The 17,931-nt window shown below is 37.6% G+C and overlaps 1 protein-coding gene across 3 annotated transcripts in view; it reads right to left on the reverse strand.

Moving 5' to 3' along the window:
• The window catches only part of aga (aspartylglucosaminidase), a 167,865-nt gene that overhangs the window by 57,045 nt on the left and 92,889 nt on the right, over nucleotides 1-17,931 (reverse strand). For 2 of the 3 annotated variants that reach the window (XM_039751064.1, XM_039751065.1), the window contains exon 7: nucleotides 8,277-8,384. In XM_039751064.1, coding sequence (XP_039606998.1) covers nucleotides 8,277-8,384 — 108 coding nt within the window. Of the gene's footprint in view, nucleotides 1-8,268; nucleotides 8,385-17,931 lie in introns of all 3 variants that reach the window. The other variant, XM_039751066.1, reaches the window with a different exon arrangement.

The following is a 17,931-nucleotide window of genomic DNA, read 5'->3' on the forward strand; positions in this document are numbered from 1 at the left end:
GTACCACCAAAAGCCTTAGCAAATAGGGAATGGTCAATTGATCATATGACTATAGTACTGTATTCCTCCTTGTTAAGGTATCGATGGATTGGTTCCTGGTTAAACGTCTTACTCCTAACTTAATGTGACATTTGCACCAGTGGTACAATGTTTGTCTATTTTTCCTTGCATTTTAAAGGTGCAGCCATTCAAAATGTGTAAAAACCACATACTGCCGTGTTATGATATAGCCAAATATGGAGAAACTTTATTTAACATATTAAATAAAACACAAAAACAAACACAAAATCCTGAATTCACTAATAATACAAAACATACTAAATACAAAATCGTAGCTATAAAACTTTAAATGAATTCAAAGTACATAAGGGTGGTAGCATATGAAGTACTGCTGTGTTAACTTCTTTGGAGGCATGGCTACAATGAAAGAAGCTATAAAATAGGTGGCAGGTTAACAAAAAGCTGATTAAGAATTAAAAGTTTCACAGTGAGGGGCCATTAAATTGAGCATTTGTAACCAGGATACTTTTCAGTTTTATACTGTATTGTCATATTTTGCATAACATACAAAGTGATTACAACTTATTACATTTTTTATGTCAAATTGCTGATTTTTAAAGGAGCCAATTTAAACTTGTCCTTCACACTACCAAAAAAACATGTTTTCTTTAGGATGTGCAAACAACAATAGTGAGGATTACAATTAATCTAAACTGATAAGAATAAAAGTGAAATGGGGAAACTCTAAGTTAATCATTTTACATACTGTTAGACATTACAAGGGTTAGAACGATTCCATCCTAATCAAAGCATTAGTTAAGCTGTCTGATCTGTACAAGTGTTCATAGTTGTTAAACACATGAAGTCAGAATTACAAAGCTTGCAAATGCATGAACAAAGGCCCAAAATATGTATATACAACCTTCCATGCAAAATTCAGCATTTATAAAAGAAAACCTTTTGGAAAAACCTGCGTATATCTATGGCAATTCTGAACCATTCATTTGCAACATTTTGGAGAAACTGGGAAATGATAGCATCCTCAATCAAGTAGGGAATTGTAACCAATCCAGCTAAAAAGTGACTTACGCATATAATTATTTATATCACAAGCTGTTATTATACTGTGCATTGATGTGACACAACATTAAACCTCAAAAGTGATGAATATGATGTACAGACTCTATTTCAGTTGCCTTTTAAGAAGGCCAATGCGGTTTATTTGCATTTAACAAATGCCACTCAAGCCGAAAGTGCTTCCATTGGCCTATGCCCTAGCACCAGAAGTTGGTTGGATTAGCTTATTAAGCCTTGAACTTCATAGACAGGTTGTGTCCAATCATGAGAAAAAGTATTTAAGGCGGTCAATTGCAAGTTGTTCTTCCTTTTGACACTCCTCTGAAGAGTGACAGCATGGGATCCTCAAAGCAACTCTCAAAAGATCTGAAAACAAAGATCGTTCAGTATCATGGTTTAGGGGAAGGCTACAAAAAGCTATCTCAGAGGTTTAAACTGTCGGTTTCAATTGTAAGGAATGTAATCAGGAAATGGAAGGCTACAGGCAGAGTTGCTGTTAAACCCAGGTTTGGCAGGCCAAGGTAAATAGAGGAGAGGCATATGCGCAGGATTGTGAGAATGGTTACAGACAACTCACAGATCACCTCCAAAGACCTGCAAGAACATCTTGCTACAGATGATGTAGCTGTACATCTTCTGCAATTCAGCACAATTTGCACAAAGATCATCTGTACGGCAGGGTAATGAGAAAAAAGCCTTTTCTGCCCTTTCCATAAGGCATGTCATATTAAAAGGAAGTTGCTACTTTGAAAGCTCAGCCAATGATAAACAAAAATGCAAAGAATTAAGAGAGGTTCCCAAACTTTTTCATATGACTGTATGAATAATGTTGCATTAATGCAACAATGTTTTTCAAAACGTATTAAAGAGGTCTTAAAATTAATTATTCCAAATGTCATATATACCTATGTCTCTCTTTTTTTGTCAGTGTGGCTTTGACATTATGGACCAGAAGGTGCATACTAATTCAGCGTGAGAAGGAACACTCAAGAACAAAACTAAATAAAATAAAAAAAAAAATTCACATTCCCAATCATGCCCAGTCACGCACACCACTCACACCCATGTCCACATAACAAAACAAGTTTGTTATACTACGTTTTTATCTGAACACAGTGTTAGATCGGGGGTTTGTTTAGGTTGTGGGAGCATGGATGCGACCGAGAGAATAAAACTGAAAAAAAAAAAACACTTTTACAAGTGCTATAAATTTACACCAGCTGTAACAGATGTAAATCAAATGTATATTTTTATTGTATAATATTAACAATAAGAGCAGCTCACTACTCAAAACGGTAAATTTGTGAGGTAGCCAGTATTGAACCACTGACCTCTTGATTAGGAGTCAGCAGTTCTTACCGCCAAGGTTATTATAGTTAATGAAAACTAAAATCAAAACTGAAACAATTATTAAAAAAAATTTTCATAAACTGAAATAAAATAATTAACAAAACCGAAATGAAAAACTAAAACTAAACAAAACTATTAAAGTAGCTGGAAAGACTAACTGAAATAAAATAAAAAAATTTACTAAAATATTTTTAGTTTTTGTTTTTGAATGAATGCCATTAGTCTTTAACCCTAAAACAGAAAGTCATCCACCACATGCTGCCCGCACATATTCATCCAGTGAAGGGCAGCTGGTGAATGAGGGCAGGTGTTCACACAGCATTTGTGGAGAAAGAGCGAGTTGAGTGCAGGTACATAAAGCATGTGAAATAGAAAGTGATTTACATGCCGCCTTTCTTTGCGCTCGTTGTATATCAAAATGTAATTCAAACGGCTGAAATCAGAATGTGCTGGTCAACAAAACATTTACCATATGGACAGAAAAATCACGAGTGAGTAACGTTTCAGTTTATTTCTCAGATGACTGCTTTTTGTTGACAGCCATTCACCTGCCACTTCACACAGGAGAAATCATTTTTACTTTCTCATATGTGAAGTATAGAGAAAGTATAATAATCATGAAAAAGTTCGACATTTCGAAATTCGAAATGGTACAAGTCCTATTAAAAAATTGGGAAACTACCTGTGATGAAAAGGGATTGGTCTGTTATCAACATCAGGTTCTGTTGTACAAGTAAGTAATATTTGTATAGTACAGCAGAGAGGAACACAGTGTAATGAGTTCCCTGACAAACGTGAAGGGAATCACATAGTACTTATTCCAGCAATGATGCTGAGTATATTAGAAAGGATTTCCATACCTTAGACTTAAGTCATAGAGATGGCTACTCAGACTGTCGAGGTAAGAATGAACAAAGAAACTGGACTGCAAAGCAAAGGGGTCCCAGATGTGCATAAATGGAACCAAGTAGCTGCTGTTCTGGCAGTCAATAAGAATGAGATGGTTGCACATCCATTGGGCCATGCATTGGAGAAACAATTTCTCAGATGGCAGAACCTGAAACAGGTAAGAAAGATGGAAGGCAGAACAAAAAAGGACCAGTTTATCAGTGCCAGAGTCCAAGTCATTTAGCCTCCTACAAAACCAAGTGTTATATTTAATGTCAAAATGGGTACACAGAGGAAGGTGCCTGGGCCTGTCTGTTTTTGTACCACAGAGTAAAAATGAGAACCATGCTAGAAAGTCCGGCTCTACTAATAATTAAGTACAAGAGTCCTTAGGGTCATATGTTCCTGATGCTACGGTCCAGAATGTTTAACAACAAGAGCAGGATCTACAGAACACAGGGACTGACCAATGTTTCCCTCTTGTTTCTGCACATACAAGGCAAGATGGCCGGTGAAAGGAATCTGGTGCTATGATTGCCAAGGACAGGAACACGGCTGGAAACATTGCCCTTATAAGATCCATGAAGGGGCTCAGAATTGTAATGAATGTTGGCAGGGCCATACAACTTCTGACTGTATTTCCTCAAATTGATGTATATTGTGCACCACAGTGATCTTATAGGAGGACAGTACCCCTCGTGGGACTGGTCTCTGCACCTGTGAAGTTTTGATTACCAGTCAACAGTTGATACTGTTGCTCTACCGAAGCGACTATAGCAAATGCATGTCAATGTCGCACCCTAATGCGGGTTCTTTTTCTGCAGTTATATTCTTGAATAGAAGCGCACTTGTTCAGTTATATTTGTACCTTTTGTGAAAGTGTTTCTTTGATTTTTGTACTTCAGGCTTCACACATTATATACTTCATGTCTAAATTTTGTCAATTATTACTAAAACATGAAAAACATTTCTGCTTCAACAATGTGTTTACAGAGATCATTGTAGACATAGAACACACATAACATGCAAGTGTTCCAAATAATGATATAGTATTTATAAAAGGTGTCATTTTGCTTGACTTCTCACTTTATACAACTCTAGGCAACTGACATGCAGGTAAACAGACTTGAGCTGAGAAAATTGTGCGGGGTGGGGGGATGTGATAGCAGGCTGCTTGATGTTGGCTGCTTATGCACACATTTACAGGACAAAAGACTCTGAAGGTGGGACGGATCTACGAGTTTTTTCGTAGGCTCTGGTAATTCTAGTGTTAAAATAGGGATTATCCTGAAGAAAGAGAGGAAGGTCTGAAGCTGTTGCAACCTTGCTGACTGGGTGAAAAAATATTTTTAATGATTTCTATTTAATCTGTTATATTTTATTTCTGTGCTTTAACAAAAAAGATTATTTTTCTGGTCTCAGAAGATCAGTGTAGAGTCACCTCAGAGTTTCATTGAAGAGCTATGCAGGGTAAGGTATGCTAATTAGAGGTCTGTGACACAATGACCCAGGACAGGTCACCAAGCCTGTTAAAGTCTTAACGGGTGCTACAAACAGAGATCTGAAACTGCAGGATGAACTTTAAGGGCCCAAAAGTCACTGCTGCCTCTATATATCAAAACATTTAGCTTGGGAAAGTGAGATGGATAACCAGGGTATTTCTCCAAGCTTGGATCTAGACAAGTTTCTAGTTGGAGACTAATATACATGTATACCATGATTGTGAAAAAATGAGTTACTAAACTTATTCTTTAACAGTTTAAATTTGGAAGCGGGATATTACCCTGACTTAAGTGAGTTTTTTGCAAAATGACAAGGGAAACTGAATCAGCTCTCACACTGGGCATATTGATCTGTCCAGGGAGGTCCAAGGACTATCACTATTTCCCTCCCTGTATGGACTAGTTTGAAGTGACCTATTAGGGCTTCTCATTCCTGCTTACTAAAAGAATGAACCAGTTCTGCAAGATCCTGAAAACAGTTGGACACATTTAACTCTGGAACTGGTATCTCTGCATTTATTCTCTTGCTCTTACGTCTGACCATGGCCTACCTATCTCTACCTTCTCTCACACAACTTTTGAAATAAGCACTATCTATTTAAAGGACACATGCACAAAACAACCTAATTCTTTACTATAACACAGACTTGCTCCCTCCTTGTCCTCATGTGACCCTGAGATTCAGATGTTGGTTAAGCTGAAATCTACCAAATAAGTAGACCACCCCTTGGAAGAAGACCTCATCAAATCAAGCTTTGAAAATACCCAAAATCAAACAGGCATCACATTCTTGCATTCAATTAGCCTAATTTGAAAAATTTTGACTGTGAATTGCTTTGCCTTTTTAAATTAAATATACAGTATGTTTATAGAGAGAGAGGCAGTAATTATTTTGTACCCACTGAACATCTCTTAGTAACTGTATTTGCTGATATCCTCAAATCCTTGCTGCTCTTCGCTCAATTTAAGCTGCATGTTAAATGTGTCTTTATGTGTACTGAGTTTTCCTTATTTCTCAAAGCTTTCCTTGACTGTTTTTCTGACTTTTTCTTTTACTTGTAGCCCAACGACACTATCCTGACAAAAACCTGCTTAAATCCCATCTCTAAACCTCCACCCAAGTGCTGTTTACTCTTGCTTTCTTACGAGAGTGAATGTTTACCAACTTGCACTTGATGTAACTAGGATTGTTTATCCCCTGGCCTTTAACTCCTTTCTTTGTAATATTTATTTATTTACTAGCAGGAGTACCCGGCGTTGCCCAGGAATGTATAATGAATTTCCCAAATGAAAGAAACACAACATAGAAATAGAAAAAACATTTTTCTGATTCACATTTTATTGTAATAGGTAATACAAGTGGTTATTCCAGAGCCTTTGGATACACTATATATTTTTTTTCCCCTTGTGGTGCGAAAATGAACAAATTCTCAGGATTGCCCACTCTAGAACCTACTACGTAGAGTTGTCTGTGTGAAAAGCATGGATTTTCCAAATTGATGCCTGCAACTTGCAGTGATTGCCCTTGAGCCTTATTAATTGACATACCAAAACCCAAATAAACAGGAAATTGTAGCTGTTTGAAATCAAAGGGTAAATCAAACGGAATCAACGGTATTCTTGGTATGAAAACATTTTCACATCTTGTGCAACCTGTTATGATAATTGCTTCAATAATATGTATTGATGGAAAAGTTGCTGGGATTTCAAGATGTGATTCTCTTCAGAAACTCTACTCATTATTCGGTAAGCATAAAAGTCCATTGCACTTGCCAGCAACAGAGTTGCCCGTAGATGGATCTTTTTATGGAATTCCAAACCAATACCCATCATTGCCTTGCCAAAAGATTAGTGGATACTGAAGGGCATCATATGACCTGTGTGTGTCTGCCAAACGCTGAAGACTTCTGTTCCTTTTCTCAATGACAATGTCCCGCTTCCCAAAGTCATTGTTTACCATTACAATGGCAACCTCATCAAGTGTTGGAGCATTGAATCGTCGGTGATTCTCTCCCTGTGGCATTTTGTCAGCTTTTATGACAACTTTATAAACATCTTTTGACATATGTTAAAGTGCAGTCTTAAAAAGTGTGATATAAGCATTGTTCTCATGAAGGAATCGTTCTAAATCCATCACAATGTTCAGTCTCATGTTTGGTATTCTGCTGTGTCTATGATGCACCGTTGTGGAAATATCTCCCATGCACTAGATCTGAAGGAACTCAATTGTCCCATCAGTTAATGGAAGTACTGATCCTATTGTATGGTAAACTTGACCTTGCACTTTGAATGTGATCCTCTCGTATTTGTTTAGTTGCACCAAAAGAAGTCATTTGAAAATAGGAATTGTACTTCCTGATGTTGTTCAAGAAATGCTTTGAAATTGATGTTGATCCTGACAAAGAGTGTAGAGGTTCAGGTGGACGAAGTACAGATGGCAGTTTTACCTTCCCATTTGAGCAACACAATCCTGGTGACTCTCCTTTCCATTTTAGAGCTCTACAATGAACACAGATATGATCCATTCCGCCAATAACAGCGACAGCATGTTCATGATATGCAACCTGTTGTTTATATGCGAAAGCCATATTTTTAAAATCGTGCTGCATTTGTTCACATGTTGCATCAGCAGCCCTTCGCCTGTTGGCAGACAGCCTGGATTCCCTTTCATCGGCTCTTGCATAAGACATTTTTCCCAACCAAATATACCCCATGATCTCCTCCTGGTCACAAAGGAGCCCCATGCCCAGTTTGGTGGCGATCGGACACCTGGTGCAGATTTGTATGGCGGACAAACAAACATACATCAACTACTGCCTCCCTTCCCTTTCTTGAGATGATTCATCCGGTCTTGAATCAGCAGCCCTTCTTCTGTTGGTTTCCCCTTCTTGAGATGAGTCATTTGGTCTTGCATCAGCAGCCCTTCTCCAGTTGGCAGTACGGGGACATGTGTGGAACTGTCGGTGAAAAGGTGCCCTGCGTTTCACCCCAATCATTTCTCCCAAACAAACATACCCCATGACCTCCTCCTGGTCACAAAGGAGCCCCATGCCCAGTTTGGTAGCGATCGGATGCCCGATGCAGATTTGTATGGCGGATAAACAAACATACATCGACACTGCTTTATATATTAGATTTAAAGTAGTATCAAGTGCAACATTGCTTAAATATCTATTTATTGTCTGACTGCTACTGCTTAATTCAGCTTAACACACACTCCACCAATCACAAGTATGGCTGATTTGCTATGGGTGTAGGTAAAAATAGCAAAAAAAAATATTGTAAAGATAAAAAAAAATTACTGCAAAAAAGCACTGTACTAGCCTATTAGGAGAAAATGCCATAATTAAACTTGCACTAGAAGTCACTCAGAAACAACACATACAGATGTCATGTTACAGTAGAAAAACAACAAAAGTCCTATTTAGAAGTTGTTACATATTTTACTAACCAGAGTACCTTGGAAGGAATCGCATCATTATATCACCATCTCCAGTGGCTGCTGCTCCTCCAGCTGTGCTGTCTGCATAGGCTCCTGCTCCAGGAATTGGTGAATCTCCCACACGGCTTTATAGAGAAGAACCAAAAAAAAAAAAAAACTTCAGACTTTAAAGAATGAATTCAATTTAAATAAATACTTTTAATTTGAATTAAAGTGACAAAAACTTATGTTAAAAAATATGCAACAAGAAAAATGTTTCTCTCTCTAAACTATTATGATCTTGAATAATATATAAGAACAATATCCTAATATTTTCAGTGATTTTGATGTATTCTAGAAAGAAAAGACAATTTTATAACGTTTTAAAGACTGTTGTTTGATACATTAAAGATTACTCTGCAAAATGTCTTCTTCATTTTGAAATATTGTTTACATTAAGAATATTCAGTCAGTCTCTATTTTTTATACTCTTCACAGTGAACACTATACTAAGCTAAGAGAGGCTGGAAATAGTGGACCATCGATATAAAAGCGGCCCCCCATAAATACGCTTAAAGGAAGACCCACTCCACAGCGGACGCCATCTATTATGTGATTCATCTGGCTCTCGCCCAACTGCAGAGAAAAGACTCCTTTGCCATATTAGCCTTCTTGGATTTTAACTCTGCCTTTAACACCACCATCCCCCAAACACTTGTGAACAAACTGTCCCTACTTGGATTAAACTCAGTACTTTGCAACTGGATTTTTGATTTTCTAACAAACAGGCCCCAGTCAGTCAGAATCCATAGCATTACATCTTCTGCCATCATTCTCAACACCGGCACCATCCAGGGGTGCATTTTGAGCCCACTAATGTATACTCTGCTGATCTATGACTGCAATCACATAGTGAACAATTACATTGTGAAATTTACAGATGACACAGTGGTGGTAGGACTTGTCACTCATAATGATGAGTCAGCATTGAGGATTAAAGTTAAGGCCTGGTGGAAGGATAACAACCTTAGCATCAATGTCAACAAAACTTAGGAAATGATTGTGGAGTTTGGTAGATTGGCACTCTCCCTCCACTCTTCCTTTACATCAGTGGAGAAGAGGTTAAAATTGTCACCTTCTTCAAATACCTGGGGGTACATATTACAAACTACAATATGGCCTGTCTGGTAAACAAAGCCCACCAACGCCTCTACTTCTTGAGGAAGCTGAAACAGCCTGGCCTGTACCCCTCTGTTCTGATCTCCTTTTAGAACTGTGTGCATCCTCATCTCTTGTATTATGGTATGGTACAACACACAGACAGGACACCACTGGAATGAGTGGTTAAGTCTGCACAGCAGATCATTGACAGCAGCCAACCCAGTATCAAGGATATTTACATTAGCAGGTGCAAAAGTAAAGCCTCCTCCAGTATGGAAGATACCACTTATCCTGCACATGAACCGTTTTTCCCCCCTCCCACCAGGCAGGAGTTTGCGCAACTCAGAGGCTAGCACTAACAGATTAAAGAGCTTCTTCTTGGATGCTATTAGATTAATTAATATATCATCACTAAATCTGACTGCACACTCTGTGTGACTTATGCTATACTTTACATTTTTGTTTCAGCAGTCTCATGTACTAAACTATTTGCTGCTACCTTTTTTAACCTGCTGCTAATTACAGGACATGCTGCAATAATATTTCTTTTAGATAGTTATCTTACTTTACTTATGTTTCAGTCTATTTTATTGTGTTTGTCACTGATACCTTTATCATGAAGCTTTGGGGGTTAAGGGGCTACTTATAGGATATTCTGAAGTTTTTTTTTATGGAGTTATCATGTGTACTGTTTAATTACCGGGACCGGAGTACCAAATTTTATTTCTGCATATGGATGTTGTAATGACAATAAAGACCCTTGACGATATCTGTATCTGAAACCCTTGTATATTCATCCTCTAATTCAGGGGTTTCCAAGCTTAATAAAAAGAACCCTATAACTACCCCAAACTCCAAATACTGTACTGTTTCATCTGGTAAATGCCTTTCACTAATATAAACCCAGGATTGAAAGGCGAAGCATGACTTTACAACTTTGTTACAACAACAGTTGTCACACAGTATGAATTTTCATAATAATAGACCTATTAATCAAAGCAAATGCTTAACTTTAGCAGACTACTGACATATACTGTATATGATAACATTTTATGTGATATTTCAAGGCCAGGTGTTCTCCAACTTTTTTCTTGGTGTAGCACCTCCAGAAACTGAAATGTTTTGAAGCAGCAACATATTTTATCTTAAATTGTTAAATATTGAACTCTTACAAGGCATAACTACAGTCATGTGATATTTCTTTAACTCCCACGCTTCTCCTAAGTACGGAATTTGGGAATTTTAACAAGGGATCTTTTTTTGTTGTCTAGGGTATCTTAATTTTATTTTATTTTATTTTTTTTTTACACCAAATGCTTTTTTAACTGATTATTTTTAATGTAAGAACAGTAGTGTGGTTCAACACGATTTAAATTTCATCACTTTTAATTTATAAAATGTAAGCAGTTTTATTGATAAAAAGTAGAAAAATAGCTCACAATTTATGAATGAGGTCAAAAATAAGAAAAATAACTCATAAATGTTTGCAAGTTATTGTGAAGGATGAGCCTGCTTTATGGTACTAAGTAACTTTATAAGAAATAGGTTAATTATTGTCAATATTGGGGTCCAGGTTTAATAATTTTAGGCACAATTCTTCTGTGTTTAGCCTATTCCTGCATTTGTTTTTTTAAGAATGCATAGACTGGTGAATATGACCATTATCCTGTGGCTGAGTGAGAAGCAACAGAATAAAGCTTGCTTTCTCCTCGAAGCTGCAAAGACTGGGTTTTGTCCCAAGCAACTTAATATTTTACTATGCACTTTATTATTTTATTCTTAATTTTATTATTTTTAATTTTTTATTAATGTTAAGCGTTATTTTACTGTGTAATTCGAGGGGGCTCGGAGTTCAAGAATTTCAATACTGGTAATAAGGATCCATTGTTATTTCTATACAACAACAAAACTAATAAGGTATGCAAAAACAAAAGACGAAAAACAGAGGACACAAAGCAGGTAATGTTCCTGGATAAGGTGCCAGTCTATTAATACAGTAAAAGGACAAGCTTACTGCAGACAATTATTGTGCAAAAAAAAATAAAAATAGCTAAGCTACCCATCTAATACGAGCTGAAATCTAAGTAATCAACACAGTTCTCAGCATTAACCTTTATCATTGCATCATCTATTGGAATGTACAGTATTTTATAATACATACTGTATAGTAATAAAATGCATTGTATTTTAATCTTCCCATCCATCTGCATCACAAACAATTCTAGTAATAAAATGCATTAGTATAAGATTTTGTAATGCACCATCTGTTGGAATGACAAATACAATGCATTTTACTACTACAAATGTATGTAATGTGCTATCTGTTGGAATGACAGAGACATAGTACCCAGATGGACACAGATATTTATCCTTTTGATATGGTGGCTATGGAACATGAGAAGAAATCAAAGTCAACAAGGGACATCGTACAGCATTTGGAGTGTAGTCATGCATGCACTCTTCAGAGAAACAGCAGAACTTGGATGCATTTTGTCTAATTTTATCATTATAGCCATACAATAAAAATGTATTTGCATTTTGTAGTTTTTGTTGAACAGCATCATTTTGCACCAGCCAGAAAATATGAATATTTCGATGCATTAAGCAAGCATCCATCCATTATCCAACCTGCTATATCACAGGTCACCAATAGGAAGACTGCAGTCTGGGTCTGGACCCAGACCCAGAACAGACATATCATTGAGTTTTATTTAGTATTGGTGGAGATTACATTTTTACCGGCGACTCTTTTCTGACAGTGTTTCTACACCGCTACTCAATGAAAGGGACCTCCTACGTGTCTCTGATTGGCCAATACTTGTTGCCTTCGTGGGTTCGAATTGGTTCGGTTTAAGCATGAGGACTGATATTGGTCAAAGTGAAGACAAGAATGTCAGCCAATCATAGGAAGAGTAGGGCTGACCTTCACTGAATAGGGGAGCGTAAAACCTGTATTCTGAGTGAAAACAGCTGGCACTCATGTGGCAGCGGCATTGACATGGAGAGAAAAATATACAGGTGCTGGTCATAAAATTAGAATATCATGACAAAGTTGATTTATTTCAGTAATTCCATTCAAAAAGTGAAACTTGTATATTAGATTCATTCATTACACACAGACTGATGTATTTCAAATGTTTATTTTTTTAAATGTTGATGATTATAACTGACAACTAATGAAAGTCCCAAATTCCGTATCTCAGAAAATTAGAATATCAATTAAGACCAATGCAAATAAAGGATTTTTAGAAATAGCCAACTGAAAGGTATGAACATGAAAAGTATGAACATGTACAGCACTCAATATTTAGTTGGGGCTCCTTTGGCCTGGATTACTGCAGCAATGCAGCGTGGCATGGAGTCAGTCAGTCTGTGGCACTGCTCAGGTGTTATAAAAGCCCATGTTGCTCTGATAGTGGCCTTCAGCTCTTCTGAATTGTTGGGTCTGGCGTATTGCATCTTCCTCTTCACAATACCCCATAGATTTTCTATGGGGTTAAGGTCAGGCGAGTTTGCTGGCCAATCAAGAACAGGGATACCATGGTCCTTAAACCAAGTACTAGTAGCTTTGGCACTGTGTGCAGGTGCCAGGTCCTGTTGGAAAATGAAATCTGCATCTCCATAAAGTTCGTCAGCAGCAGGAAGCATGAAGTGCTTTAAAACTTCCTGGTAGACGGCTGCGTTGACTTTGGACCTCAGAAAACACAATGGACCAACACCAGCAGATGACATGGCACCCCAAACCATCACTGACTGTGGAAACTTTACACTGGACCTCAAGCAACGTGGATTCTGTGCCTCTCCTCTCTTCCTCCAGACTCTGGGACCTTGATTTCCAAAGGAAAATTTACTTTCATCAGAGAACATAACTTTGGATCACTCAGCAGCAGTCCAGTCCTTTTTGTCTTTAGCCCAGGCGAGACGCTACTGACGCTGTCTCTTGTTCAAGAGTGGCTTGACACAAGGAATGCGACAACTGAAACCCATGTCTTGCATACGTCTTTGCGTGGTGGTTCTTGAAGCACTGACTCCAGCTGCAGTCCACTCTTTGTGAATCTCCCCCACAGTTTTGAATGGGTTTTGTTTCACAATCCTCTCCAGTGTGCGGTTATCCCTATTGCTTGTACACTTTTTTCTACCACATCTTGTCCTTCCCTTTGCCTCTCTATTAATGTGCTTGGACACAGAGCTCTGTGAACAGCCAGCCTCTTTAGCAATGACCTTTTGTGTCTTGCCCTCCTTGTGCAAGGTGTCAATGGTCGTCTTCTGGACAACTGTCAAATCAGCAGTCTTCCCCATGATTGTGTAGCCTACAGAACTAGACTGAGAGACCATTTAAAGGCTTTTGCAGGTGTTTTGAGTTAATTAGCTGATTAGAGTGTGGCACCAGATGTCTTCAATATTGAACCTTTTCACAATATTCTAAATTTCCAAGATACTGAATTTGGGACTTTCATTAGTTGTCAGTTATAATCATCAAAATTAAAAGAAATAAACATTTGAAATACATCAGTCTGTGTGTAATGAATGAATCTAATATACAAGTTTAACTTTTTGAATGGAATTACTGAAATAAATCAACTTTGTCATGATATTCTAATTTTATGACCAGCACCTGTACAGGAGTGATAAGAGAGAGAAAAGTGACGAAATAGTCAATGTGCCATGGCGAAAGATTGACACTGAAAACTAGGCTTTTAAAATGGACTGAAGCGTTTATGTTCATACTTCCCATAGGAAGCCTGAAACCACTGTGTCTCATCTGCTCTGAGACGGTGGCAGTGGTTAAAAGTGGGAAGGTGAAACACCACTACGAAACTAAGCACAAAATTACATTTGAGAAAGGTTACCCACTAAATTCGCCAGTTAGGCTACAGAAAACAAACGATCTTAAAGCCAATGAATGATCGGTCAACGAGGATTTTAACACATTCATTTACTGGCCAACAACTCGCTAACGAGTTTTACCTCAGAGATGCGTGGACTTTGGGACGTCACAAAAAAACATTCAGTGATGACCCTCTTCATAAATGCAAGAGGATGGCCCGGACACCATTCCAGCCCAGATTTAAAATCCTGGCAGACCAAGCAAGAGCTCATTTCTCTCACTGAACAAGAGAAAGTAGGCAAAAAAGAAAGATCGGTTCAGTTATTTAAAGATGTTCAGATTCACTGTGAAAATGGTTATGTCTGTTCAGTTGTGGACATATTAAAAACTCTTATATATTTTATTTTTATATGTGACCAAGTCTTTTTTTGTTGAAATGTTAAAACTTTTTGTTATTGTTATTATTATTATTATTATTGATAGCTTGCTTTTACTGTTATTTATTTTTTCCTATTTTATTGCATGTGGCCCTCCGAGTTGCACTGAACATAGATATTGTTGAAATGGCATTGAACTTTCTTTGTTTGATTTGAGTCATTGACTTCACACAGTGCAGATGTTGATACAATGGCAATGCTACTTCAAAATATATAAATGAATTGTAATGCAAAAATTATAATGCAACTTAAACAGGACGATGCTGTGGACCTGTACATGAGGAAATTTTCTCTATCCAGACCTCCTTAAATCATAATTGACTTCCCCTGCGCTATATCCTAACTACAAGGTCACAGGGGTCTGCTGGAGCCAATCCCAGCTAACACAGGGCGCAAGGCAGGAAACAAACCCCAGGCAGGGCGCCAGCCCACTGCAGATTAAGCAAGCAACGAATAGCAAAACAAATGTATTCCTTCTGCCAACGTGATGAGATATATTATATTTAACTACTTGAAAACTACTCATCACATCCTGAGGTGATGATAGTTTAGGCTACTTTTCATGCAAATTCAAAGCTAGTGAGCATCTCACAAGTTCTTCTCACTGGTATAAGTGCTTCTCAAAAGCTTTTGAGAAACCATCCCAAAAATTGCATAGACTATTTCATCAAAATTGGCTTGGGAAAGCATACAAATGTTTGACACTTGAATAAATGACATATAATATTGTTGGTGAGCAAATATGGACTGAAGCAGTTTACAATAAAATGTATGCAGTTGCACTGATGCTGCAAACTACATACTGCATGATATTTAATTTATTTGTACCGATTTAACTTTTTGATAATTTGTACTGCTGTTAATGCTTTAATGTTTCATTCGTCCATCTGTTTCCTGATCCTGCATTAATCACTTTCATGTTGCACAGAACAGGAATGCATTCCTGTGACACTGAATGCAAATCAAGAAAGGAACCAATCTTGGATGGCATGCAGGGCACAAGTGGATCTTACTTGTTTAAAACATGGATAAGAGCATTTTACAGATTAAAGACAACTGTTTCAAAAAAGACAGTTTATGAGAGAGCGAACATAGTTTTGATTGTATATTTAAAAAATGCTTATTTGCATACCTATTTTATCTAAAAATACTTAAGTGGTAAGGAAAAAGCTGTTATCGCCTCATACTGAAATATAATTCTAAATTCCATAACAAAGGGCGGACATTTAGACAACTATGTAGTCTACTACATGTAAGAGCTTCTCATTAACATATAGCCACTGCACAAATCAAATTCATGGTGTTCGCAAAGAAAAGACTATATTAGTACTTTTAGCATCAATTCTGGATAATTTTATATGAAAATTTATATTTCCCAAAAAAGGAGTTTCTAAAAAGTTAGCATTTCTTCACTGTGATAACAAGCAGAAATTTTTAGATAAAAGTACAAAAAAATGTAAAAAAAAAAAAAAAAAAATTACAATTATTTAAACTGAATCTAGTCAGAATTTAACATGGCAAAACTTTTGCCAAAGCACAGCAAATTAAACAATACCTATAAAATTCCCTACTAATGATAAGTGAATTCTACTGAATTCACTTTGCCTGGAGTTTGGTGAAATCACTGAGATGTTCACGAACTTCGCTGAACTCTGTGAAATACATTGAAATCAAAAGTGAAATAGGAACTGAACTAACTTTGAATGGATTATAATCGTGCAATGTCCCTAAGAGCTAGGGAAAAGTTTGACAACTATGCTTGATCAATTATTGTAGCCAAACACTGTATGTGATGGGAGCTGTGAGGCAGCACTTCTAAAGCACTGTGTTACCATGCCTCAAACAACCAAAGATGCAGATGGAATGACTATCACAAACAAAAGAAATCAAATAGCTACAAACTATCAATGAGTAATCAAATTGCAGCTCATTGTGTTCACAGTACCATTAATGTTAACATAATTTTGACTCACACTGTATTTCCATGATATTTCCGGATAGTTGTTTAAATAAAATATTACTTCCGGTTGAGTAATTTTTATTAAATTTCTTCTGTTTGCTTTTCATCATTATAAATATCTATATAAAACTTAAATCATCTATTTGTAATTATAACCATAGTTTACTTGACAATTTGCAAAAGTATTCAGTTAAAGTACCATTTCCAGTTGTCAGAACTGGCCCAAAAGTTGACAAGATTCCTGATTTTTGATATAAAGTAGGTGTACAAAACCTCACTGGCCATTGTCAAAGCATTTTCTAGTTATTGTGTTTACACACAGACAGACATAATTTCAAAAACATTTTCAGATTCATCAAAATCTCAAGGTCAAATTGTTTCATGATTCCTATACTTTCTTTATACTACGTACACGAGAAAGTAAAAAATGAAATTAGGTTGTGCATATGATATAGCGGGTCTGCAGCTCTAAACAGATGGCCAGTTTAAAATAAATAATCGGCACACTCGCGTCTTTAAGGAGGGGGCGTGGTAGTGTGGCGGGAGAGGTTCCCAGGAGTGATGCAGGCGTTGCCGTTTCTGCACTTAAGTGCACAGGTGTGGGATCGCCCATGTCCATAATTGATGCCGGGAGCTGCTAATTGCCACACCTGGAGAAGCGCAAGTGCAGATTGGGAGAAATAAAAAAGAGTGGAGAACGGAGGTTAGTAAAAAGAAGAGGAAGGCAGGAAATCATAAAAGCTGGTGTGTGAGTGAGTGAGTAAAAGAGAGTAGGCTCACTGGAATGCAGGCAACTGGGAGGAGAGCCCCTCAGGAGGAGTGTTTGGCTGACATTTGGTGGGGGCAGTAGGAAGTGGTCGCTATAGCTGAGCGATCTCAGGAGGTGGATTGTCCCAGAAGGTAGTTGGCTAGCAGCGGAAGGCTGCAGGAGTCAGAGAGGCTTGGGACAGTAAGACCAGCCTGAGCGCCCTTGTCGCTGGGGAACCCGGGTCTCGGTTCGGCAGGAGCAGTATGTACCCAGGGGACAGAACCTCCGTACCAGGTAAAGGTCAGTTGCAGCTGCAGGTAGGGCAACTCCCCTATTTCAAAGCCCACTGGAATAAGCAGGGGACCCACAAGTTAAACGAAGGAGGCACCGGGTGTTAAAAAAGGAACTGCTTCCAGCATATTGATTTCAACCTCGTTTTAATGGGAATATGTATTGGATTTTTAACCTTCACTTTTATCACCTTGTTTTGATGGATTATATTTTTTATTGAAACATTTTGAAGCACTTCACTATGGTCACTGTTTGGTTTTGGTTGGTT

The sequence above is a fragment of the Polypterus senegalus genome, chromosome 4, assembly GCF_016835505.1.
Source record: "Polypterus senegalus isolate Bchr_013 chromosome 4, ASM1683550v1, whole genome shotgun sequence".
Classification (NCBI taxonomy): Eukaryota; Metazoa; Chordata; class Cladistia; order Polypteriformes; family Polypteridae; genus Polypterus; species Polypterus senegalus.